The sequence below is a fragment of the Hesperophylax consimilis genome, chromosome 22 (assembly GCF_061612785.1).
Source record: "Hesperophylax consimilis isolate HC1 chromosome 22, BYU_Hcon_1.0, whole genome shotgun sequence".
NCBI classification, from domain to species: Eukaryota; Metazoa; Arthropoda; class Insecta; order Trichoptera; family Limnephilidae; genus Hesperophylax; species Hesperophylax consimilis.
In genome coordinates this window covers 8,187,672-8,211,952 of record NC_142857.1, presented here as the reverse complement: position 1 = coordinate 8,211,952, position 24,281 = coordinate 8,187,672, and the positions used below count along the sequence as shown (strand labels likewise).

Genomic DNA, 24,281 nt, shown 5'->3' with positions numbered 1-24,281 from the left:
TGGCATGTGCAAGGAGCTTGTATGCAAGTGTGCCAGCTACAGGCATGTGTATTCCCGGCTTAACTCCACTTTCATTCCAGTAAATTCAAATCTTCCAGAGGAAATGGACTTCTAGTTACGTCACGACTTTCTAGCCAATCACAGCTCTACCCCCTCGATGAGCTAACCTTGTCGAACACATTATCAAATTTACAAGTTGGTATCGCCTCCATTCTTCTCTGTGGAATATTATTTACAAGATCAAAATTTAACATCTTCTTTATTACGGAATCTATGATTATCGTCAAACTGACACTTTGAGAATTTTATAAAACTGAAACAACTCCTAATAGATACGTCATAGACCATTTAAATATTGTAATTGCGTACTTTTCATGAAGAGCTCCCTTTGTTGTTTCCCACACTTGCGCTTCCTTAACTCAAAATTTCCACGGTGAGTTTAATTTGCGCAAGAATGTATCAAATGTCAAAACACATTTTGTCTTCCAAAAAATATTTTATTTTCATGTTATTTTTTAGATGAAGCAAAGAGGGGCTTTTTCTTTATTAGCTCTAAGCACCGTTGGCTCACTCGCCATAGCCGCGGGTTCGGTTCTCGTCCTGGGTCCCGAAGACAAGTAAGTTCATCATTTTGACATACTGACCATATTTTGAAAAATGTTGTAGGGTTAAGTAAAAAACATTAAGGTTAAACGTGACTTTTGTTATAATCTACGTATTCATAGATGGCGTTAATTTAATAATTTTATTAAAATATCCTTTTTTGCTAGTCTTGTTTTACAATATAAAGACGAATTATTTATTTGCGCCCATACAAGCCCAATTATGAAAAAATAGTTTTGTCCGTATAAAAACTCAATTCCTTCAAGAAATGCATACACATACAATACTTTATCGTTGATTCAATCCAATATTGTTTTATCCTTAAACAATATTATTTCCTTGCGCTTACGTAAGAGTGTGAAATATTCTAAGTTGGAACTTATTAGTGTTGAAAATATTATCGCATTTTAAAAAGAATCTTTTCAAGACAAGCGATAAAGTGCCTACTGCCTACACCTACCTACAATAATGCACTTATTTTACCAGAAAATTGTTTTTATTCTATATTTAAAAATATTTGCAAAACAAAACTTCTCAGTTTTCAATTTGGCATTCTTGGTAAGTCAAGTTACGTCCTGAGGTTTTTCACAAGTTGTTAAATATAAATATAATTTACTTTTATAGAATCTCAATAACTAGAGGAGTGGTTCTGCTAGGCCTAGGCTTCATCTTCTTCCTGTCTCTGTTTGACTTTTTGAACCATGTGGCGCTTCAGACAAGTTCAGGACACAAACTTCGAAAAAAATACCAACTTACTATGTCGGACGTGCTGGATATTAGTAACAAGTAAGTGAAAACATTTGCATCTACAACCCTTTACTTCACTTACATTAAATAAACTCTAAAATGATCATATAAATATTCAAATACACAAATCTTTAAAGTTCTATTCTAAAAAGTCTTGGTTAAATATTTATTTGATTGCCGGTTATAGTTTTTTATTGATAAATATGTCGACGTAAGATAAGTTTTATTAGTTTTGATGTTTCTTATCTACTTCGTCCTAATTTAACCAATACAGTTATATCACTTATCCAATATAATATATACAGTTCCATGATAAATCAACACCTCGACAATTCAACACACTTTTAAAAAGTGATATAAAATAATTAGAAACGATGAAAAAAAAAAAATTAAACCTAACCTAATCTACTTAACCCAGTTAATAAAGTTTTTGTTTCATCACTTTCCATAACTATTTAAAGATGTGATGAATTATCATTTTGATGAATTATCCAGTCACCAATATATACAATGTCAAAAAGATTACATTTAATCTTATATCGTGCAAGGATTTTTTTCTTCCGTTTATGACCCTGCAGCCATTTTGCAGCGGGTTCTTTATTTAAAAAAATGTTGATTACAATTTAAATCAATGACCAAATAAAATAGATTTATTAGTTCTTAGTTCCAAGTATTAATTTTTAGTTTTATGGCTATTGTGTAAGATAAGTACGGAGTCACCTCTAAGTAATACCCTCTTGATCCCTAGATATTGGTGTCTTTAATTTATTGTTTGTTTACATGTTGTTATCAGGATCGATCGGATGTTATTTATTCCTTGTTCGGCATGCCAATCGAATATGCAACGGTTTTTTAAATGGTGTTTTAATGTCATTCGATTATGCTAATTCTCCGCCTATATTCATACTAAATGTATATGTTTGATGTGTTACTAAAAGTGTAGTAAACACTTATCAGAGGCGGCTCTAGGAATCCAGGCGTGGTATGTCATTTGAAAAAATGTGTGACTAATCTTTATTTGAGTCTGTGACACATATTCCATATTATGTTAATATGGTAAATTGGAAATCACTACACAATCCATGTACTAACAGGCAAATATTTTAGAAAGAGTACGTTCACACATAATTTAAGGTTTGTTGTATAACAAAGGGTTAAATTAAATTTAGCGGGTTAAATTCATAGCATTATGTAGGGTAAATATACAAACACTTTATATCAGTTAAATAACAATAAGAAAATTATACTATTTCAGTTACGGGAAATGGAAAATAATGCATTTTAATAGTAATTTTGATAAAATTAAAATCGATTGCTTGCTTAGCGGCCATTGTAATTGACGTGAATGTTTTAAAGTTAATTTTTTCCTTTTCTTATTTGACCCAAATAAAGAACCTAAAATAAGAAAACTAGCCTAAAAAACATATTTTAGAATTAACCGTGTCACGCTTTCTGTACATTTACCTTAGGTATTTCTCACAGAGTAAGGATAGATAGACTCATAAGGGCGAGGGGAACAAACCAAGTTGCACGCAGCAGGGGGGGGGGGGGTGGCGTGGACGTCTCCCTGTCAGTGATTTGTTAATAAAGGAATCTGACAGTTTACAGACAAATATGATTTAAGATTTTCACGGCCAAAAGTATTTTTGGGGTGTTATGCTGTGTTGCGCTAACTCCTTCTTTAGCCAACGTTTCTTTAAACGTTACAACGTAATTTAAAATGTTATTTAAATAACACATCTGCCCTGATGATGGACACTGCAATGCTGTCCGAAACGTTGGCTAAAGAAGGAGTTAGCGCAACACAGCATAACACCCCAAAAACAAATAACAAAAAAAGTTTACAGACACCTCGCATTGTAATATCACTATTTAGTATGCGAAAATAAAATCTGCTTACGAATTACTAGTTCTTATTGCAATGGTGTGCAAATTGCTGGCTGTGTAAGAAGCTTAACTACATATTATTTTTATAAGCAATAATTATTAGCCTGAAACACTCATCCACATTGAAAAATCTCCTGATAAAAGATACATGACGCCAACGGGACTTGAACCCGTGTCTTTCGCGGTGTATTTCGCGGATAAGAGATAAGCCGCCATAGCTCAGTGGTCAGAGCTGTCGACCGGAAATCGAAAGGACACGGGTTCAAGTCCCGTTGACGTCATGTATCTTTTATCAGGAGATTTTCAATGTTGATGAGTGTTTCAGGCTAATAATTATTGCTTATAAAAATAATTGTTACCCTTTGTGCTATGCATAAAAAATCTTGTCTTAAACATTAGTTTACCAAAAAAATAAATAATAATTAACTACATATCCCAAATCGGGAAAACAAAAGTTCGGGCTTATTTCCCAAATTTTTATATTTTATTACACTAAACACTTTCACAAATGTGTTATATTTTACTCCCCCACACTCAATTTTAGCATCCGTTATACCAGGCGATTCGTTCAAGAACAAACATTCAGATTTTGCGTAGAAAAGTCCGACAATGGACTGCAATGCAAACCTTTGCCTTAATTTAGCGAACTTTAGTTTTCCTTGCAGGGTCTGGCCATTTTAATGTGTTCTCGTCAGCGTTCGACGTACGACTGATGTCGTAGATTATTAAAAGCATTCTCAAACTCTCATGGTGCCTAAAAGTATAGTCACGTGGTTTGTTTCCAGCTCGTCTACATGATACCCGTATTTCACGTTAGGGCAAGTTTACCTCTTCTGACATCAGTGGAACTTATCTATTTTACTGTACAGACTACCAATAACTGGGAACAGTTTGACACCATTAATTTAGCAGGTGACTAAAGGGGAATAAAAGAATTTGTTTTATATCCACAAAATCTAGATTAGCGATGCCCCCAACTGCAAAGATAAGTATGTCAAGCTGTAGGTTATTTGACTTGACTGGATTAGATTTGACACAATATTTGCATTAAGGTACTATTTTAAAAGATTATTTAAGATAAGCAAGTTGGAAGTTGATATCTATCTTTTAATATATAATTTTGCTACTCTGAGTCACAAAAACGCGTGGCGGAGTACTTTAGAGTACAGCTAATACTTTTATAAATTGTGTTGGGAACATTAATGGGAATGGTTGGAGGTTAATAATATACATTTTTGAAAAGACCAAAAGAGCATTGAAGTGTGAAATTGGTGTTTGCTACCAATAAATTAACACATTTTAATTAGTATCAACATCTAACAGGAGATATAGAGCGGTTGGACGGAGTAAGGAGTGTCAGAAACATAATATGAACATTGAACAGTAAAATTAGTAGCGGCTTCCAATTAACATTCATTAGTTGCTTAGGTCAGGGGTATCAAATTAAATCTTGTAAAGGGTAATTTTTTCAAAATTATATCAGTTTTGTATGTAGGAAATTTAGAAAATCCCTTATTGTTGCAAAACAAGTTAGTAGTGCAGGTGTAGGTGACGCAAACAACACAAAATTAAGATTGTGTGTATTGGTGTATATATGTACACTTCTGACAGTGGTGTCCTTGTCAAACGTCACTGAGAAACAGCCTTTTGTCTTGCTTACCCATGCTTATTGTTACATTCACATTTTTTCTTTTCTGTAGTAGCGGCGATTGTGCAGGAGGCCCTGAAGAAATTAATTACCCTTAGGGTCTATGTCATCTTTGGGGATGCTGTGTGGAGGGTCTTTCAAGTTCTGGGAATGAAAAAGTTATGAGGGGTGGGTTGGATTCTGGAGGTCATTGTGTGCAGGAATGACATATAAATCCATCCCTTTCACTGCGATGCAAAGCGATGGGTCGAGAGGGTCCAGCTTTTCATCGATGAACAAGCTTGAAACATGCTGTATGCATCTGTGTTCACATTAATATTCGCTGTGATACACCTTTAACAAGCTAGTCTGGAATGTTACGTTGCGAGTCAATCACCGCTTTTATAATTTATGGTAACTGACTAAAAGAGAACATAATAAAATGATAACTTTGGTTAGGTAAGGTTAGGTTAGGTTAGGTTAGGTTAGGTTAGGTTAGGTTAGGTTAGGTTAGGTTAGGTTAGGTTAGGTTAGGTTAGGTTAGGTTAGGTTAGGTTAGGTTAGGTTAGGTTAGGTTAGGTTAGGTTAGGTTAGGTTAGGTTAGGTTAGGTTAGATTGAATTGCTTAAATCATTTTACTTCAACAAAGAACCATAATACTAACTGAATATATCTTTTTTAGAGTCGTTTCCGGGGTGCAGGCGTTTCTGTCATGTTTCGCCGGGTCTGTGGTGTGCCTGTGGTCCTGTACGCGGAACTTCCTCCACTCGTCGCATTTCATGAGCGAGGCGTACGCGTGGTTCGGGGCCGCCTACTTCTTCTACGACATCTGGTCCATGTACCAGGTTCACATCAGCATCGGCGTGCCCTTCAATCACACCTCCGAGAAGACCCTCAAGAAGATCAGCCAGGCGTCCAAGGACCGGGAGAATCACAACAGTAGCGCCGACAGGAAGAACGGGGTCAGCTGTGGCGATGGGGCCATGCAGGACAAGCCCAAAGCCGACTTCAAGGTGGTGCAGTCTTTCTTGTCTTACTGCAGGGAGCAACCCATCATTATAATGCATCATTTGTTCATTGGTGGCTTTGGATTCCTCGTTATTGTGGTGAGTGAAATTTTTTTTATTTTTTACTCCACATAGGAGGAAATAATTTCCCTTAGGGCTTATGTCATCTTTGGGGATGCTGTGTGGAAAGTCTTTCAAGTTCTGGGAATGAAAAGGTGGGAATTTGGGGGTCAGTGAGTCCAGGAGTGCCGCCTGAGTCCATCCCTCCCTCTGCACTGCAGGGAGGGTCGAGAGAGTCCGGCTGGAGAGGTCAAGGGGTCTCCCTCTCCCTCGACCGGCGTCTCCCGATCTGGCTCGCCATGCAGCTGGTGGGCAAGCACATGCGCTACCGTCCTGGGCAAACCTCACCCCTGCTATATCACCAAACATAGTGAACCACTTGGGGTGACGTTACTTATAACTGCCTTCTAACTAAAGGCAGCTGTACTACCGGTCTGCAGGCTGTAATGGATATATCATGCATGTAGCAATGAAACCAGGGGGATTTTTTACCTCCACACCACCGGTCTATCGTCTAGGCTTCATCTCCGTTTTGAGGGAAATTGAGGGACTTAATCGCTAAAACTAAAATATACTTTCGAGCATTTGATTGCATTTTCAGTTATCTTAACTAATAATTTTTATTATCTGTGGATTATGGGTTCTATGAACTTGTTAAAATTATAAAAAGCTTATCTCAAGATTTGTATGTAACTTTTATCATACATAATGTCAAACTCTGGACTTAACCCGGTGTTGCTGGGGATTATCCTTATGGGATAAACATAATCCATCGCGGACTTTTCTGTAAGCGTTTTTAAGATAAAAGGTTTAGCCAGCAATTAGCAATGTAAGCTCTCGAATATATTTTTTCACCGCTTGATTATTAAACATTGACTTTTCTCTACTTTCTATAAATATAATATGCATGTTTTATATATATATATAAACCTTCCGGAAAAAATTCTCTAAATGATAGTGAAAACCCTATCAAAATCCGTTTTCCAAAAAGCGCACAAACAGACAGATGCAAATAGCGACTTTGTTTTATAGTATTTAAATACTAGCAGTCCACTGACGACTGAAGTTCCCAGCGTTGCCTGGGCTTTACGCAGAGTTTTTCGAAATCAGATGTGGATAGTAATTTTCCTCTTAATTTGAATGACAAGTATGCAAAATTTCATCAAGAAGAATCAAAATTCTGCTTTAAGGCGTATTAACCAGCGGCCGAGAATTCGAATTTGGTCAAAAGACGGTCTCGCGATCGGACGTTTTTTTAGAACGAGACAGAAATACCATATTCATTCCACTGCCAGCCGTACACTCCGCGCGGCGGTCGAAACCTACAGCATGGTTCCGATGAAATAACAATTATTGTGTTTGAATTTTCGGTTGTAGCTTTCTTCCTAATAAGTAGTTACATACATATTTGTAAATTATACGTCAGAGTGCGTAAACATAAATAAATACAAATGCAGTGCGTTGACATAGTAGGTACAAAATAGGTAGGTATTTGAATAAACATTTTTTTTTAATTTTTCTAATATTTTTATTCACTTGTTTTTTTTTTAATTTTATTTTACGTAGGTTTTACAAAAGTGATTAACATTAAGTTTGATTGTAAAAAATCTCTCGTTTTACATATTTATCCGTTTGTACGATAGGTATTACCAGTAAGTTTTATTTCTAATATCTACTTAAAGTAAGTATGTCAAAATAACCTCGTTTTTTTTCTCCTAAAACAAGAAGCTCAATTCACAATATGACATTATGAAACTAACAAAAAGTAACACTAAAAATATTAAATATGTTGAATTATACCAATGTAATAGGGAATTGGACAATAGAATAGAAATTATTAACAAAAACATGATTTGAATCGCACATCACGAATCAAAACCGTAATTTTGACGGGAATCATATACGCATAGACTAAAATGCGGCATTGCCTGCTCTTTCGTTTCGGTCACCATAATATCCATGATTCACAATATATTGTAGGTATTACCTATTTACATAATAAAATAATAATAATATTAATGTAAATTACACATACCGACGGTATTTTAGAGACAATATTTGCTTCAGAATCACAATCATTCGTCGGTAGTTGATTATTTTCCCTGAAAATTAAACAACACAAAATTATCGCTAAATGTTATAAAAAATATATGCGTATTCTGACTGATTCGTTTGAACGACCCTGTAGCATATAGAGCACGTACAATGTACAAGGATAATTAAATATGACTAACCCTTTTTTTTCTGCAAATACTTCTCCCATGTACGTTTTTGATGACGAAATTTTTGTTTTCTTATAAAACTTTTGTCCGATAGTATTTTTCTCCCCATTTTTAAACGAGGAATTTCGATAAAATGTTATCAAGTAGACTGGCGTGGAATAGACGTCCGCTCGCCGCCGTGACGCAGCGGGGAATGATAAAATTTCGGATGCGCCGTGGTAATCAGAAACAACGAACAAACGCGAATCGAAATTAATTACTATTATATACATTAAGAATATATTTCTTGGTCATAAATTATTTTTAATGTTTCAATAATATCATGTTAAATTATTTTTGTAAAAAAATCTCAACTATACCAATTTGTAAGGTCATAAATAAATAGTCAAATTGAGGGATTTTCGTCACAAAACGCGTCCTCGGATTTATTTATTAGTAATTTTATTTGAAATAAAAACAAAATTATTATACATACATATGATAGATAATTTATTGATTGTTTATACTGTGTTATTATATGATTTGAAATGTTTGTTGTTTAATACAACTTCGCCTTTGAAAATGCAAAAAATCTGCGCATCGTCCAACGGTAACACTTTATTATGGTATGAAAATTATATTATTTTTCAAAATTTAACATCTTACTTTAATAGATAAAATAACGATCTTTCGAAATCAATTTGTGTTTTTCTCTAGAAAAGTGTCCATACGTCTAAAACTGGCCTCAAAAATGCCAAATTTCAGGTCAAGTCTACCTATTTCGCCTTAAGGGATGGGAAAAGGTGATAGGGGTGGTTTTTCGAAATCTCATATAAACAGCGACCTTCCTCTTGTTTTGAAGATTAAGGACGGGTTGTTTCGGAGAATCTGAACAATTCATCAAATTTCAACGTTCATTTTCAAGTTCTGTGAAAGATTTTTTCAAGTTCTGTTTTTATTTCAGTTTTGTCAAGCAACTAGCCAACAATGATATAAAAACAGAACTTGAATAAGTCTTTCACAGAACCCGAAAATGAACGTTGAAATTTGTTGAATTATTCAAATTCTCCGAAACAACCCGTCCTAAGTGTGCAAAATTTCATCAATCTCGGAATAAAACTGTGGGTTTGTATATAAAACAAAAACACCCACTGACATTTTCTTTATATATAATTTAGATTACCAATTTATGTATTTATAATTTCATATTATGAAGTTTGATGTTAAATTACATATTATGAAGTTTGATGTTAAATTTCACATTATGAAGTTTGATGTTAACCGGTCAGCAACGTAAGCAGATATACACGATAAAATAACGATAGCAGTCAAGTACAATAAGCGTGTTTACACGTCAACGCGTGTGTTTCCACAAAAATCGTCATAACTCCGTTATTCTTCTAGTGACATCCCTAAAACAAAAAGTAGAATATTCGTATTGAATGAAGCTTCACATCTCTATTCAAAGTTATCCATAGAAACCCGTAAAAAGACCTACTCAGTGGAAGCAAATTTTACCCGCCAAATCGTAAAACGACGCCAAGAAAGCCGTTTGACGTGCCGACCCGCCTCGCAAGTTTAATTATTTTTTTAAAAATATATTTTGTATGAAATGGTCAAAAAGTGAAGTGACAGAATTGTTTATTGTACATTTGTACGATGAAATAAGTGTTTTTTTTTTACATTATCCGTGATTTTAGTATCGTTTTTACATAAAACATTACAGGTGAGTCATTTTTACAATTTTTTCATGTTTCCATTCTAAATTTAAATATTTACAAATGTTAATATTTATTTATGATACAACAATTTGAAAGCCTATTTTGTAACCTTTCTAAAACAGTTTTTACTATTCGGCTCCGTTCAGTAATGTTTCATTTATAGAGCTTTGATTGTGAGGCGGTAATAACACAACGTTTTCGTGAAATTGACATTTCGGTAAAGACATCTTAGCTTCAAGTTCGCGAAAAGTCGGAGGGGTTAAATACTATTTTATTATCACACAGATCATTCTAAAGTCTGTTTAGTTGAAGTACCCAAAACGGCGTCTGGCACTAGTAAAACCCTCACGGGCGCTGTGTTAGGTGTTCGGAATTATCAGTGACATAGCTCCTTTTATTCTTGACTCTTTGGCTCTTTGGCTCCTTGGCAAGTCGGCGCCCGGAGCGGACTACTCCAATTGCACCTGCACAGGACCGGACCTGGAAATACCAATTGTATAACTCTACAAGTTATACAATTTTGAAACTAATTATATAAATATAATTATATATATAAAATTATATAATTATATTTATAATTTTATAATTTTTTAAATTTTTGGTTATACAAATTATCCTCACAAATCGCTAATGAAAGTAGGGCGTGTTTTAAAATAATTTTCGAAAAGAGCAGCGTTTTATTCCTGTGTTTCAAATAATCAAATTAACTAAAATTTACAATGAGGCTATAGAAAAAAGTACACTAACAACTATTGAATGATATTCTTTTTTGTTAGTTCTTTCGGTGCTATTAAAAATATCTGCTACTTCTGCATATTGTTTGCCTAAACTGTGTGTTTGCGTAGTATAAGGGAGTTTATAAACAAATTATTGGTATTGACATTATTGTTTCAGAGAAAGATATTTAGTTTTCGTGACTCTATTAGGAACCTGAAATGAAATCACACGCAAAAATGCAGGTCTGTCAATAAGGAAATTATTGATGGAAACTGGAGGAATTCTAATACATAATGTCAGATTATTCATAACCTGTGTTGAATGTTATGGATATTTTTCATAATTGCTTTCTTTTTCAGTATTTGCGCGGAGGACTGGGTGACTGCGTGTTTGGCTTTGTCTACCTGATGGAGCTGTCAACTCCCTTTGTGTCGGTGCGCTCCATTCTCAGCCGGATGAAGCTGAAGGAGTCGCAGGTGTACGTGTTCAATGGCATCCTCATGCTGGTCACCTTTTTCATCTGCCGCATCCTGCTCATCCCCTACCTGTGTCTGGTCTACAGCCAGACCCTGGGACTACCCTACTGGGAGGTGAGTACCGTGTCTATTAATTTCATTTTCAGCAGTACTAGCGTTACGGGGTGTAGTCGAAAAAAAAAAAATTTTTAACCGCTTGAAGTTTGGCGTAACCGCAGTGGATATTTTAAATTTGTACTTATCAAAATCCGGCGTTCCCCAGCGTATACATTAGCAGCTCAATCGCATTTTTTACTAGATTTTTTTGGTATTTTCAACCTTAAAAAATGCTCTTAGCATTCTTAAATATATTTTACTTGCTTGGCTAAGAAATAATATATGTTAATATTATTCTAGCTTGTCTTTTCGTCACTTGAAAGTATATTTATTTTATCTATGAAAAACTTTGTCAACTTAAAAACTAGTAGTTCTGTGAACAGTGGACCTTGCATCCAAACAAAAATGTTTTTAATTTTCTCTTATTTAATAAATCAGAACCAAAATTTCCTCTTAACCTCTCAGAAAAGGACTTTTATTTACTTTGTGTTCCTTTGCGAACTGTCAAAACGCGGAAATTTTTGTGTTATTCACGAGTTTTGTTAAAAGCTCCATAACTCACGTTTTGGGAAACGTAGCCTCATTCTAAAAAATGTTTTGGAAAGATTATGAAATTCACTATCGTATTGTTTTGTTATACGTAAATATTTGCATTTCTAAATATACATTTTCTGAAAACGTCAAAAATATGTAAAAATCGCTGACCATTATTTCAAAGCTGTGAAAAATGTACTTTTTTCTGAGTATCATAAAGAAATAACACTTTATATATTGAAGAAATATAATTAAAAACTATTGGTCACCTCAAAATATTAACCGTCCAAACTAAAATATTTTTAATAAATTATTTAAAAACGCAATAAATTACGAACGAACAAGCTGACAGATTCAATCGACTCAGAAAATGCACCTCTAGATTCCATAGATATTTTTGAATGCAGACGCGTAGCGTTATTCATTATCGATACTCTGTTTTTTAAATCATGGCAATCCGTATACTAGTGATGGAAATAAATCGATTTTTGTAAAATCTCGCGCGCTTACGTGAAAAGACGTACTAATGTCTTGACCGCTATTATCATATTTACGTCTTTTGACGTTCTAATGTTCCGAGTGGTTAAACCAGTCAGAGTAAGTAGGTACTTAAATATGTACCTACTTAATTATAAACCATATATTTTAAATAACATTTTTTTATTTCAAATAAGGAATTATACTACATATTTGTTCAAAGAAAAAAAAATCTCAATGACAATTCTTTTTTTAAACTTTCTTTGGATGGGTAGGTACCATAATATAGAAAAATGCAAGTAGGAAAGTTAAAATAAACTCGACGATTTCCCATTTGAAAAAATAATCTTTACTGAACGATTAAAATGGCCACCATCTTATAATGCAAACAGATCTTTAAAAAATATTTACTGACAGACAAAATGCAAATCGGTCGATTTAATACAAGACTTTGCTACGCTAAGTCAATAAATGTATTTTAGCCCATCTCTTCTTCTCACACTGTATCGGCTTCACACTGTCTCGAAGATGGTGATAATTATTAATCTATTTGTACCGGCTGAACCTTGACCTAGTGTACCCAATTTACCCATTAAGTTAATCTCACGGATATCATAATATGATTGTGAAACCAATTTTACAATTTTATTCATAAGCAAGCTATTTAGAACTCAGAATAAAACGCCTTATAATTGCTTATTTACCCAGTTACGCTGAGAACTTAACATCCTATTTTCCAACACCACTTTTATTTTTAAGACTTAATGCCGGCCGCGTTTCGCTACAACTGTAGCTTCTTCAGTTACGAGCAAAAATACATTTTATTGACTTGACAAGGAAATAATGTATCTTAATACTATTCTAGCTTGTCGTTTCGTCGCTTGCAAACATATTTATTTATCTGTGATAAAGGGTGTTGTGAATTCCGTGTCAAATGCATGATTCAGATTTTCAAAAGTTGTAGTAAGTACCGTCTTTATTTACAGGAAAGCCTCATGTTATGAAGAATGCTTATTAAAAAAAAACATTTCTCTGAATAGCAGCTTTCCTGGGAAACTGTATATGTAGTATACAATTTTTATAAATCTTTAAATACATTATCTGGTAAGATATTACAATTTACAAAAACATTGTTTTTCTGAAAACAAGTAAGTTATTTCGATAATAGTACACATGGCGGGCCCGCCTTGAATTTAGCTTGGCATTCCAAGGATCAATAAAGTTTATTTAAATCTTGTATTTGGTCATGGTTCGTAACTGAAGTTGTTGTGGTTAGATATGTTATATGATTGGCATTTCTCCTTCCATTCTTCTGACTCGCTTTACATTGTGCACATATTATGTCATTGAACAAAGTTTAACCTTTTAAACGTGTTAATTTGCCCCGTTTTATCTATACCCGTACGCGGTACATATTTTCAAATACCTATGCACGCAATTAAATGTCAAATTATTGCATTTTGGCATGATTTATTGGACTATATAGACAGAACAGATTATTCTCCACAATATGAAAATCAATCCACTGTGTCAACACTCTTAGATGTTTATAAAAACAAAACATAAAATTTCATTCAAAGACGTACCGTATCTTTTGAATGTGGTCCCGCCATTCACTCGGCGTGTGTGTAGTTAGGTGATAGACACAAGTGGGACACTATGATCACTTATCATTTTTAGTTATGAAAAGTTGTGAATGACATACTAGTACTAACGCCATCCGTTGACAAAAATGTAAACTAAAGGACTAAAAGGCGCGAAGAGGCGCACTTGATTATCGATCTTTTTTTATGAAATACAATTTTATTTTTGAGAAATTCTTGTAGATGTCAGCATCGTGATAGTTCTACGAATGTCCAAGTGAGCAAGAAATACATTTATGACGAACGAGCGCTGGAATATCGGCCGTCAAAGTTTTCGTATCAACTGTTGGGACAGCCGCGTGTGAGTATGGACTTTTTGCCGTAACAACAGTTGATACGGCCGCGTGCAAAGAGTTAATAATTAATTATAATAGTTATTCTCTAAATAGTATAAAATAAAGTCGCTATCTGCGTTTGTCTGTTTGTGCGCTTAGTTCTTCTAAACTACGCAATAGATTTTGATAAAGTTTTCACTATCATTTAGAAAAATTTTTCCGGAAGGTTTTATGTAAATAATACATGCATATTATATTTCTAGAAAGTAGAGAAATGTCGATGTTTATCCCAGAATTCACAACTGCATTGATCAACAATAGAAAATTATATATTGCAATGTGGTTGACTAATGCGTGTGAATATTTTATGAAATATGTTATATATTATTATATCATTCACAGATAGATTATTATCTACAAACAAATGTAATATTATACATATATATTACTTTGATATTAGTGACTACAGATTGAAAGAGATATGATGTATTTGTTAAATAATAGATAATACGGCATATTGCATAATATGATATGCTTCAACTTGATAAAATGTGTAATCCATAATTGAGTCGTATAGTTCCTATCTACTTTAAGTCCACTTTCGTGAAATGTTGGCAAATTAATATTTTTTAATTACAAAAATAAAAACTAGAGAATTATTTATTAGGTTGGCTTTGTTGTCAAACTACGGATGTAAATAATAAGATAAAACCATTAATTTCTTAATAGTTTAGGAGTAATTACGTAAATAATGATGGACTTATCGGCATTTGAAATTAACTGTCAAATTAATCGTATGTAGGAACTCACCAGCCTGTGACTTATCGGTGTTTGTTTATCAACACCGTTGACATGTGAATGACAAGTATAGGGCCAACAAAAAATTTGATTTAAATGAAACGAAAATAAAATTAATGTTTCATTTTTTTTTTAATAAAAGTTAGTTAAGAAAAGTGCATAGAAGAAAAGTAAAATAAAAAACAAATGTGCTAATCAACTAAATTATAGAACAAAACACAACAATATTATAAAAAAGGAAATACAGATATTTTGTGATTACAATTTTTCTGTATTTATCACAATAAATTCAAGAGCTACTGTGCGAATAAACTAAATTATAGAACAATATATATTATTAAAATGATTAAAGAAATGTAGCAATTTTATGATGATAATTTTTTTTTTGATAATAATTTTTTTTTGTATTCATCTCGATGAATTCAAAAACAGATACTTTTTACACAAAAATCGAGGATTTTCAATTATTAATCCTTAATAAAAACTCGTGGTTTTAAACAAAACAAGTGTATTATTTTTATTAAAAAAACTTTTGTTAATTTGCCAATAACATTATGTACCTTGGTTATTACAAGAAATAAATAAATAAAATAAAAACTTTTGTTAATTTGTTAATAGTATTGTGTACCTTACTTATTATTAGAAATAATAATAAAAAACTGTAATAAAAATTAAACTTGAAAACAATAAATACAAACTTTAAAATTATTAAAAACAACTAGAGCGAAGTTTTGAGATCACCCAGTAATGGCCAACTCTCAATGAATGATTCCACTCAAAATAGGAGATTTGTAAGGACTTATTATTTATTTATTTATTTATTTATTTATTGGTAAAGGTAAGAGACAAACAGCTTATACATAAAATACAAATATAAATATATACATGTTAAAAACAGTCAAGCCAAAAAAGTCTCCTATATTAATATTGATTGGAGATGGAGTTTTATTGCATAAAAAAAAAAATATATATATTTATATATATTTTAGGTGAGGAGGGGAGGAATAGGAATTTAGGATGAGGATAGGAGATGCTCTGGATACATTCCATACTATAGTATTAATTTTCGATCGTACGAGTTACTTCTATTCGATATTTGTGAAGTGTATTGCTAAAAATATCTATGTTTTGAAATTTAGTATTATATTGGGCACATATACGTGGAATTGGTGAATTTTTTCTAAAGTTAGTTCTACATGTAGGTAAATGAAACAAATGGGATTGCCGTGTTGGTCTTGCTGGAATATGAATATTTATTAAATTCATTAGCTCTGGTGAGTCGAGGCCATTGTTAAGAATTTTAAATAATAAAATTTGGTCAAAAACCAAACGTCGTGTATGAAGTGAGTTGAATTTGTGGTAATTAATAGAATCGGCGTAATTTGAGAAATGTAAGTTTTGTTTATAATTAATGTGTTTAAAAAATTTTTTTTGAATTCTCTCGATTCTTTCAATGTGGGCTTGGTAAAAAGGAGTCCAGATCGGTGTGCAGTGTTCTAGGTGGGGACGGATGAACGCTGTGTAAAGGGAATATAGAGTCTTAAGGTTGCGGAAAGGTTTCGTTAAACGTATTATAAATCCTAGCATTTTGTTGGCTTTGTTGATGATTGCATCAGTGTGTTGAATGAAGTTTAATTTCACATCCAGTATTACCCCAAGGTCTCTGATAGAATCTACTTCTTTGATTTGTGTCCCGTTTAATGTATAATCAAAGGAAATTTTATTTTTGTTACGTGTAAATGATAATTTATTGCACTTTGAGGTATTTACTACAAGTTTATTTGATTCACAGTAGTTAAAAAGACGATTGAGATCCTCTTGAAGTTTAATGCAATCTTCGATTGATTTGATAACTAAGTAGATTTTTTTATCGTCTGCATATGCTAGGTAATTGGCATGTAAAAAACATTTGTGAATATCATAAATATACACATTAAATAATAATGGCCCTAAATGAGAACCTTGAGGTACACCGGAGGGCACGGAAAAGAAACTGGACTTAGTTCCCGCAACTGATACACATTGAAGTCTGCACCGAAGGTATGAAGTGAGCCACCGAAGTAAATCACCATGGATGCCTATTTGACTTAATTTTTTAATTAAAATGAAATGGTTTACTTTATCGAAGGCCTTAGAGTAATCAGTGTAGATTACATCTACTTGGTTTCTATTGTCCATATTGCTCGTTAAATATTCCGTGAAATTTACCAAATTTGTTAGTACCGATCTTTTTTGTAGAAATCCGTGTTGTTGGTTTTGTATGTTGCGAACAATTGTTGTATAAATTTGATCGTAGACAATTTTTTCAAAGAGTTTACTAAATACAGTTAGAATTGAGATTGGGCGGTAGTTTACAATGTTGCTTTTAGAACCTGTTTTATGAATAGGGATTATAGTTGCTTCTTTAAACTTTGTAGGAAATTTTCCTGCTTTTAGTGACATTCTAAATATATTAGTTAGGGGGTATGAAAGATTTTTTGCACATTTTGAGATAAAGTATGGCGATATACCATCACTGCCAGCACCCTTACTAATGTCTAAATTCTTCAGGTATTTATTGATCAAAAAATTGTTTATTTGTACGTTCCCAATCGGGTTATGATTATTCATATAGGTAAAACTATCGACTATACTGGGATCATTCGTGTCCTTATCATTAACGTAGGTGGACTGAAAGTGTTTAGAGAAAAGTTGACACACTTGTTGAGCACCGGTGCCTGACTCATCTTTAAGGTGCATGATTTGTGGGATGCCATTTGTTTTACTTTTGCTTTTAGCATAGTTCCAAAGTTGTTTATTATTTATAAGAATATTAGATTCAACTGAATTTATGTACTGAATAAAGCAATGCTTCTGTAAGTTTTTTTGTTGGGTACGTTTGATTGAAAACTCTATGTAGTCTACTGGATTATTATTGGATTTCCATTTTTGATGGAGTTTTTGTTTATCTTTAATGATTTTAATTAGAGAAGCTGAATACCAGTTTGGAAATTTTCTCTTTTTGATGATACGTTTAGGGACAAACTGGTTGATGGTACTGTTTAAAATGTTGTAGAAAGAATCGACTACTACGTCAATATCCGAATTTTCCTGAGTAAATGACCAGTCTGTCATTGACAGATGTTGGTTGATTAGCTCGTAATTGGCTTTTGTAAACTGATAAATTTCTTTAGGTGGGGCGTGAATAATAGGAAGTATATCGATTTTTAGCATAATTTTGAGTGATGGGTGGTGCGAGTCTTCGTTGACAAGAGGATCGCATGCACGATATACTTGGCATTCCTCATTACAGATAACTAAATCCAGGATTCTGTTATTTGCATTTTTTATGTAATTATATTGTTTTAATTCAGAATAATGGATTGTGTCAGCAAGTGAGGAACTAATTGTGTTCAAGTTTTCAGGTGTCAAGTGTAAATCATTGTTATGTATATTCCATGTTACGGTGGGCATATTAAAATCTCCAATTACAAGTAAAATGTCATCGGGATGTTGATCTTTTACGTTAGCAAGTAAGCAAAGGAATGAATTGAGTGCAGTTTCATACCCTTGTCCCTGTGGGAGATAAACACAGGCTACATGGATAGTACGTTTGGAGGTATAGTTAGAAGGGGGAATAGTTACCCAGATACATTCAGCATTGCAGACCAATTCTTCGCGAGGGTAAGCGTTAAGATTGTTATGTGTTATGATCATCACTCCACCACCTCGACGAGAATCTTCTTGGTTGTTTATGCTATTAATTGTAATGTTATTTGATCTATCCCGTCTGAAAACGCTGTAAAATTCTGTTGGTGCCAGTTCCGGATCTAAAATAGAATTAATTAGCCAAGTTTCAGAAATACCGAATATGTAACAATCGTCATTCAATAAAATATTATTGTGAAATATGTCTGTTTTAGTGCGTAGTCCTCTACAGTTTTGATACATAATAGTAATCATCGTGAATTATGTAAGTTTTTCTATAAGTGTAAATAATTTTGGTAAAGATAAGAGATAAAAAAAAAAAATAATAAATGCAGAGTTTTATGAAGGACACGCATGATGTTATACTAAACTGGTGAAATAGTGAAATATAAATGTGAGCAGCAAGTACGGAGAGCATGTTAGGAAAGAGGGGGGGAGTGAGAGTGGAATGGGGGAATGGTGTAAGGTTGTGGATAAATAATACGTCGATTACACGACGAATTATAGAATTACAAAACATATGATTATAAACAATATAAGAAGATAACAAAATATAAGGAAATAGAAAAAACTAATTAAAAAAAGAAAACATATAAATTACTATATTCAACGGAAGGTTAAATAAAAATAAAAATGCAAGAAGTGCGCGATGATCTTAATAGTACGGTTGTATGTTAAAAGAAATATTTTTAGCATAAACAAAATATTAATTTATAAGATATATAGGATATATAAACATGTCTAAAATTACATCATAGATACCTAAGTGAATTGTTGGTATATGTTAGTCGTGAGTTACTTGTGAAATACACGTAAATATTATACATATACATACACATACACACATATGTTTATATATTTTTTAATCATTGGTGAAATATTATAATATTTTTAATATACGCAAAGTTCAATACGTCATATACCTACATACTTTTTTTTCAAATCAATTACAAATTACAACGACATCTATGAAGTTAATAGAAGGTGACAATATGATTAAAAAAATTATAATGGTACAGGTATATATAAAACTTCAAATCAAAAAAAAAAAAAAGTTAGAGCAGATAAAGGCAAACTAAATTTATCAATAAAAACTGTTTACGTGCGTAAAATAGAGTTGAAAGATAGACTTACATTTATATAATAACATCATAATATGAAAAATAGAGTAGAAAGACTTACATTCACATAATAATATCACAATACGAATGTAAATCTTCATAATATCATATTGTAAACGAAATGTAGGTACCGAGACGCTAAGTTAAAAGTTTGTGTGTATAGTTCGCGGTGGAGTTCACTTATTTATAAAAGTACGTAAATTAATATATGTTTTGTGTCTCTGTTGCGCTGAGTAAATAATAAACAGGTAAGAGACACGTACATATACATTTATATATGAACATATTTTTTAAATTATTTTTTATTTATATGGATAGTGAAATATAATAATATTTCTAGTAGGTATGTGCAGTGTTCAATACGTCACATACCTATATAAATTTTTCAAAGCAATTACAAATTACAAAGGTATATATGAAGTTAATTGGAGGCGACAATATGTTTAAAAATATATAATGGTATAGGTATATATAAAACTTCAAATCATAAAAAGAAGTCACAGCAGATAGAGGCAATCTTAATTTTAATGCTAAATGTATCAATAAAAACTGTACACGTGCGTTAAAAAGAGTACAAAGATAGATTTACATTCAATTTATAACATCATAATATGAATGAAAATCTTCATATCATATTATAAATTACAAATGAAATGTAGGTACCGAGACGCCGCGAACTATAGTTCACGTCTGTGGGTGCAGTCACTACTATTTTGTTGATATATTAATATAGGTATGTGTCTCTAATTATTGCGCACAGTAAATAATAAAGAGGTAAGTAAATAGATTATGGCCACAAGTGCATAATAATATACAATTGATACTATAGGTTTGTGTAGAACATAAGGGATAAATACCCGTGTTATAGAAGAAACAGGATAATAAATAATAAAATATAATGAGTTTAAGAAAATTTTATCGAAATAAGAATAATAAGCAGGCCAAATTCCTAGTATCGAAATACCCATCCAAATGAAATATAATTAGTTGTTATTAATTACAATGGGTTATACATACCTCAATGACTTAATGTGGTTATGGAAGTAGCATTTGGATAAGTTATTTTGCAATAAAATTAATTATCTGCCTACCCAACACAATTTATTATTATTTCCTTGGGAGAAAATTATTTCCAATTAGCCATTAATTAGCCAAATAGATAATAATGCATGAAAGCAACTCATTGGTAGAAATAAATGCTTTGCGAATATAAACATATTTTTTTTTATACACTTATTTTTTAGTATTTGTTCTGGGGCGCAGGCCAATAGACTTGGAGCCATCGTGTTGAGGATGGGGACCGGGTGTGATGGATGAGGTGTTGGATGAGGTGTTGGATGAGCTGGTGCTGGTGCTGGTGTTGGTGCTGGCGCTGGAGCCGGTGTAGGTGCTGGTGCTGGTGCTGGTGCTGGCTGATAGTTTGGTCACAAGGGCGGCAGCGACATCCAGCTGCTTTTGGGTACTGATGGCGTGCTTGCTGCCATCAGGGAGCAGAACCACAATTGTGCCGTCGCTGGTCCAACACTTGTTGTTTGAAAAGATTGAACGTGCAGAGGAAAAGAGTTTTTGTCGTGTTTTTGTTAGGGATTCAGTTAGTAGACGAGAGGAGTTTTTCAGCCCTTTCTTCCTCTCCCATACAGATGGCTATCCACGTGTTTTTTCTAAGATTCCTTGATGATAAATCGCTTTCTCGATGTATTACCCGCCACTTGAACAACATTTGTGGTTAGATCGGACATTATTTAGCTGTAAAAACGTATAAAAAGGCAGACACTTTTACAAAACACCACTTCAACAACTGCTTCAGCGGCCATGTTAGAATTTGAGAAATGCTTTCCCCCCATCGGTTGCCTGGACGAAATCTTTCTCGCTCATTGGCTGCCTGCACGAGCGGTGGACTTATCGGCTTTTGGAACATACTGCTCCGTGGATTTATCGTTGTTTGGAACTCATTGCGATTTTTAAATCCACTTTTCGTAGGATTTTACGGCCGTTTTGAACTCATCGATATTTGATTAGTGTGCTAAAGAGCCGCTAGAATAAAACCGCATCATTAGTTCATTTTTGGAGAATAGTGGACTTATCGTAGATAGGAAGTATACGACTCATATTTATTATAATATGATGGGCGCTACAGATGACTCAATTTATTAATTACCACTCAATTATTTATTAATCTCAAATTTGATCACCATAATTGAGTGCAATAATCTATTTACATATTTTATTAATGTTTATTGATTACAAAATTTTCTTTTAACAGGCAATCAAAACACTGCCCACCGGCTGCAAAATCTCTATCTCCATCCTGCTCTTCCCGCAGTTCTACTGGTTCTACCTGATGGTGCGGGGTGCCACCAAGGTCTTCTGCTCCACGTCCAAGCCCAAGATCCCCTCCACCACGGAGGGAGAGGTCAGCACGGAGGCTTTTGCTGCGTCAGGAGACTCTGCCAGGTCCCGACTTGGAGCCAACGGATCCTCAGCGACCAGTTGATTAAGAAAGCGCGGTCGGAACCCAAAGAAAAATAAAAGATAAGCTTTTTGCTATGTTTTGTAGATATATATTTTTTGTACTGACATTTTGGTTGTATTGAGGTCGCACAATCTTGCGCATTCAACATTCGGCAATCGTAAAAAATAAAAAATTCTATGATCCATAGCAAATTTTACAGTGGAACTCTCTTATAAGGTTTTTCAATGTATTGTACATGTCAACCCTATTCCGTTTGACATGCAATGTCATGCGATAATACGTTCTACAGAAAGATAGTTTAGAATTCATTATTGCATCATATAGCTATGTCAGATGGAGCCTTCTTATTCTAAGTGGTCGATGTGAAAAAACTCCAGCTTTCGAGAGACTGACTATGGCGAAATCAACGATAATTCATTAATTAAAAAGAATATTGAATTATAAGTTAACATCTTCAGTTCTTAATTCCACCATGACCAAACTCTTAGTTGTGACACTTTACATTGGTTGAATTTCGACCATTTGTTATTTTCAATTTTGTAGGGACGGAACAACAAAACTTCTTATGTGGGAGCCTTATAAAAGAGTATTACTGTATCTATCCAAAACTATACTAAATTTTTACCGCATGTAATCGTAATTTTTAAATTCCATTAGAGTTCCAACTTGTGACAGAGTGTCAGTTTACCACCTGAGAAATTTGTAACACCTTTTGTAATTTTATTTCAAACATTGCTAAAATGTATATTTCCATGTAAAGAGGTCAGTTATTTTCCATTTCAGATTACATTATGTAGATAATTTTGCATTTATTATGCAATAACTACCTTCTTATCTTGTTTTAGTTCAATGACTTGACAATAATTCACACAGAATACAACCATCATTAAATACTAATAACAAATTAATAAACAAATAACATACATGAAAGGACATTTTTAAATCTCTATTATGTAAAGCAGTAATGAAAGTGAATTCACAGAATGCGTTTTATGTTAATCTTTTTACGAGCAAACACATTTTCAACACTTTGCACTGGTTTTTGGAGAAAAGCATGTCCATCATAAATATAGCTGTTATACAATCTAAGGAAGAGCTTTGGCAAAATAAGAACCAGCGACCAGATCTGAATAGCCAGGTTTTTCCTAACATTTCTCATCCCTATCTCCTTCTTTTCCATTAAACTTCACAACATATGTCAATTGAGGATTGCTATAATCCCACCGGCTCTAGACAATTGGGGTTCTATTTATAACCCAATGCTACCGATAACTTGGTGAATTATTTTGAATTCTAGCTATGCCAGTGTGTTTTATAAAAATAAGAATCATTAACACATTAGTCACTGTTTATCCCCCTGTTTTTCGATCTGTTAATATTATTATTGATTGTTAAATGTATTGGATTGTGCGCCTTCAGTATAACACTTAGATAGTTTAAAATGTTATCAACTTTGTGTACGGTAGTTTACCGTGATGTTTGTTTCCCATGTTGTTTTAGATTTGTCAGTGGAGCTACGTGTGTCTGCGTGTGCTAATTTCTATTGGGCGAAGGAGTTTCCGGCAACTTTTAATAATAAAATGTACTAACCTATGTTCTTTTATGAAGAAATATCCAGAATTTTCAAATAGAGTTTCTGGAAATATTTTGTTGTTTCATCAATCTTCTAGAAATATTATGTTGTATCATTGAAAATATTCTGGAAATTTTATCTTATTTTGTTGAAAATGTTCTGGAAATATTACATTATTTCATTCGAAATGTTCTGGAAATATGAAATTATTTCACTGATATGTTCTGGAAATGTTATATCAGTTCATTGAATGTTCTGGAATTTTTATTTCATTTCGTTGAATGTTCTAGAAATATTATTTCATTTCATTGAATGTTCTGGAAATATTATGTTATTTCATTGAAAATTCTGGAAATATTATGTTAATATTTTGTTAAAAGTTTCTATAAGCTTTAAATATGATTTTCTTTCATTGTACTATTACTAGGAATATATGGATTGTAGATTATTTACATTGTATAATAGTGCAGGTACCTGAATTCATTGTACATATTCTTTTCTAGTTATTTTCTTCATTGTATTAACAGCCTGTCTAAAAAGTATACATATATAAATTATC

The 24,281-nt window shown here is 33.0% G+C and overlaps 1 protein-coding gene across 1 annotated transcript; it reads left to right on the top strand.

Moving 5' to 3' along the window:
- Positions 1–278: 278 nt before the first annotated feature.
- On the top strand, positions 279–23,976 carry LOC149412791 (TLC domain-containing protein 3A). Its single transcript, XM_089645500.1, has 6 exons — positions 279–433; positions 520–617; positions 1,228–1,389; positions 5,546–5,969; positions 10,929–11,159; positions 21,940–23,976. Exons 2-6 carry the CDS (start codon positions 520–522, stop codon positions 22,168–22,170), a joined length of 1,146 nt encoding a protein of 381 aa, XP_089501626.1. The 5' UTR covers positions 279–433; the 3' UTR covers positions 22,171–23,976.
- Positions 23,977–24,281: the final 305 nt, after the last annotated feature.

Coding starts and splice junctions, on each gene's coding strand:
- LOC149412791 (XM_089645500.1), top strand. CDS start 520: ATGAAGCAAAGAGGGGCTTTTTCTTTATTAGCTCTAAGCACCGTTGGC. Junction 1,390..5,545: donor GTGCTGGATATTAGTAACAA/GTAAGTGAAAAC, acceptor TATCTTTTTTAG/AGTCGTTTCCGGGGTGCAGG. Junction 11,160..21,939: donor TGGGACTACCCTACTGGGAG/GTGAGTACCGTG, acceptor TTCTTTTAACAG/GCAATCAAAACACTGCCCAC.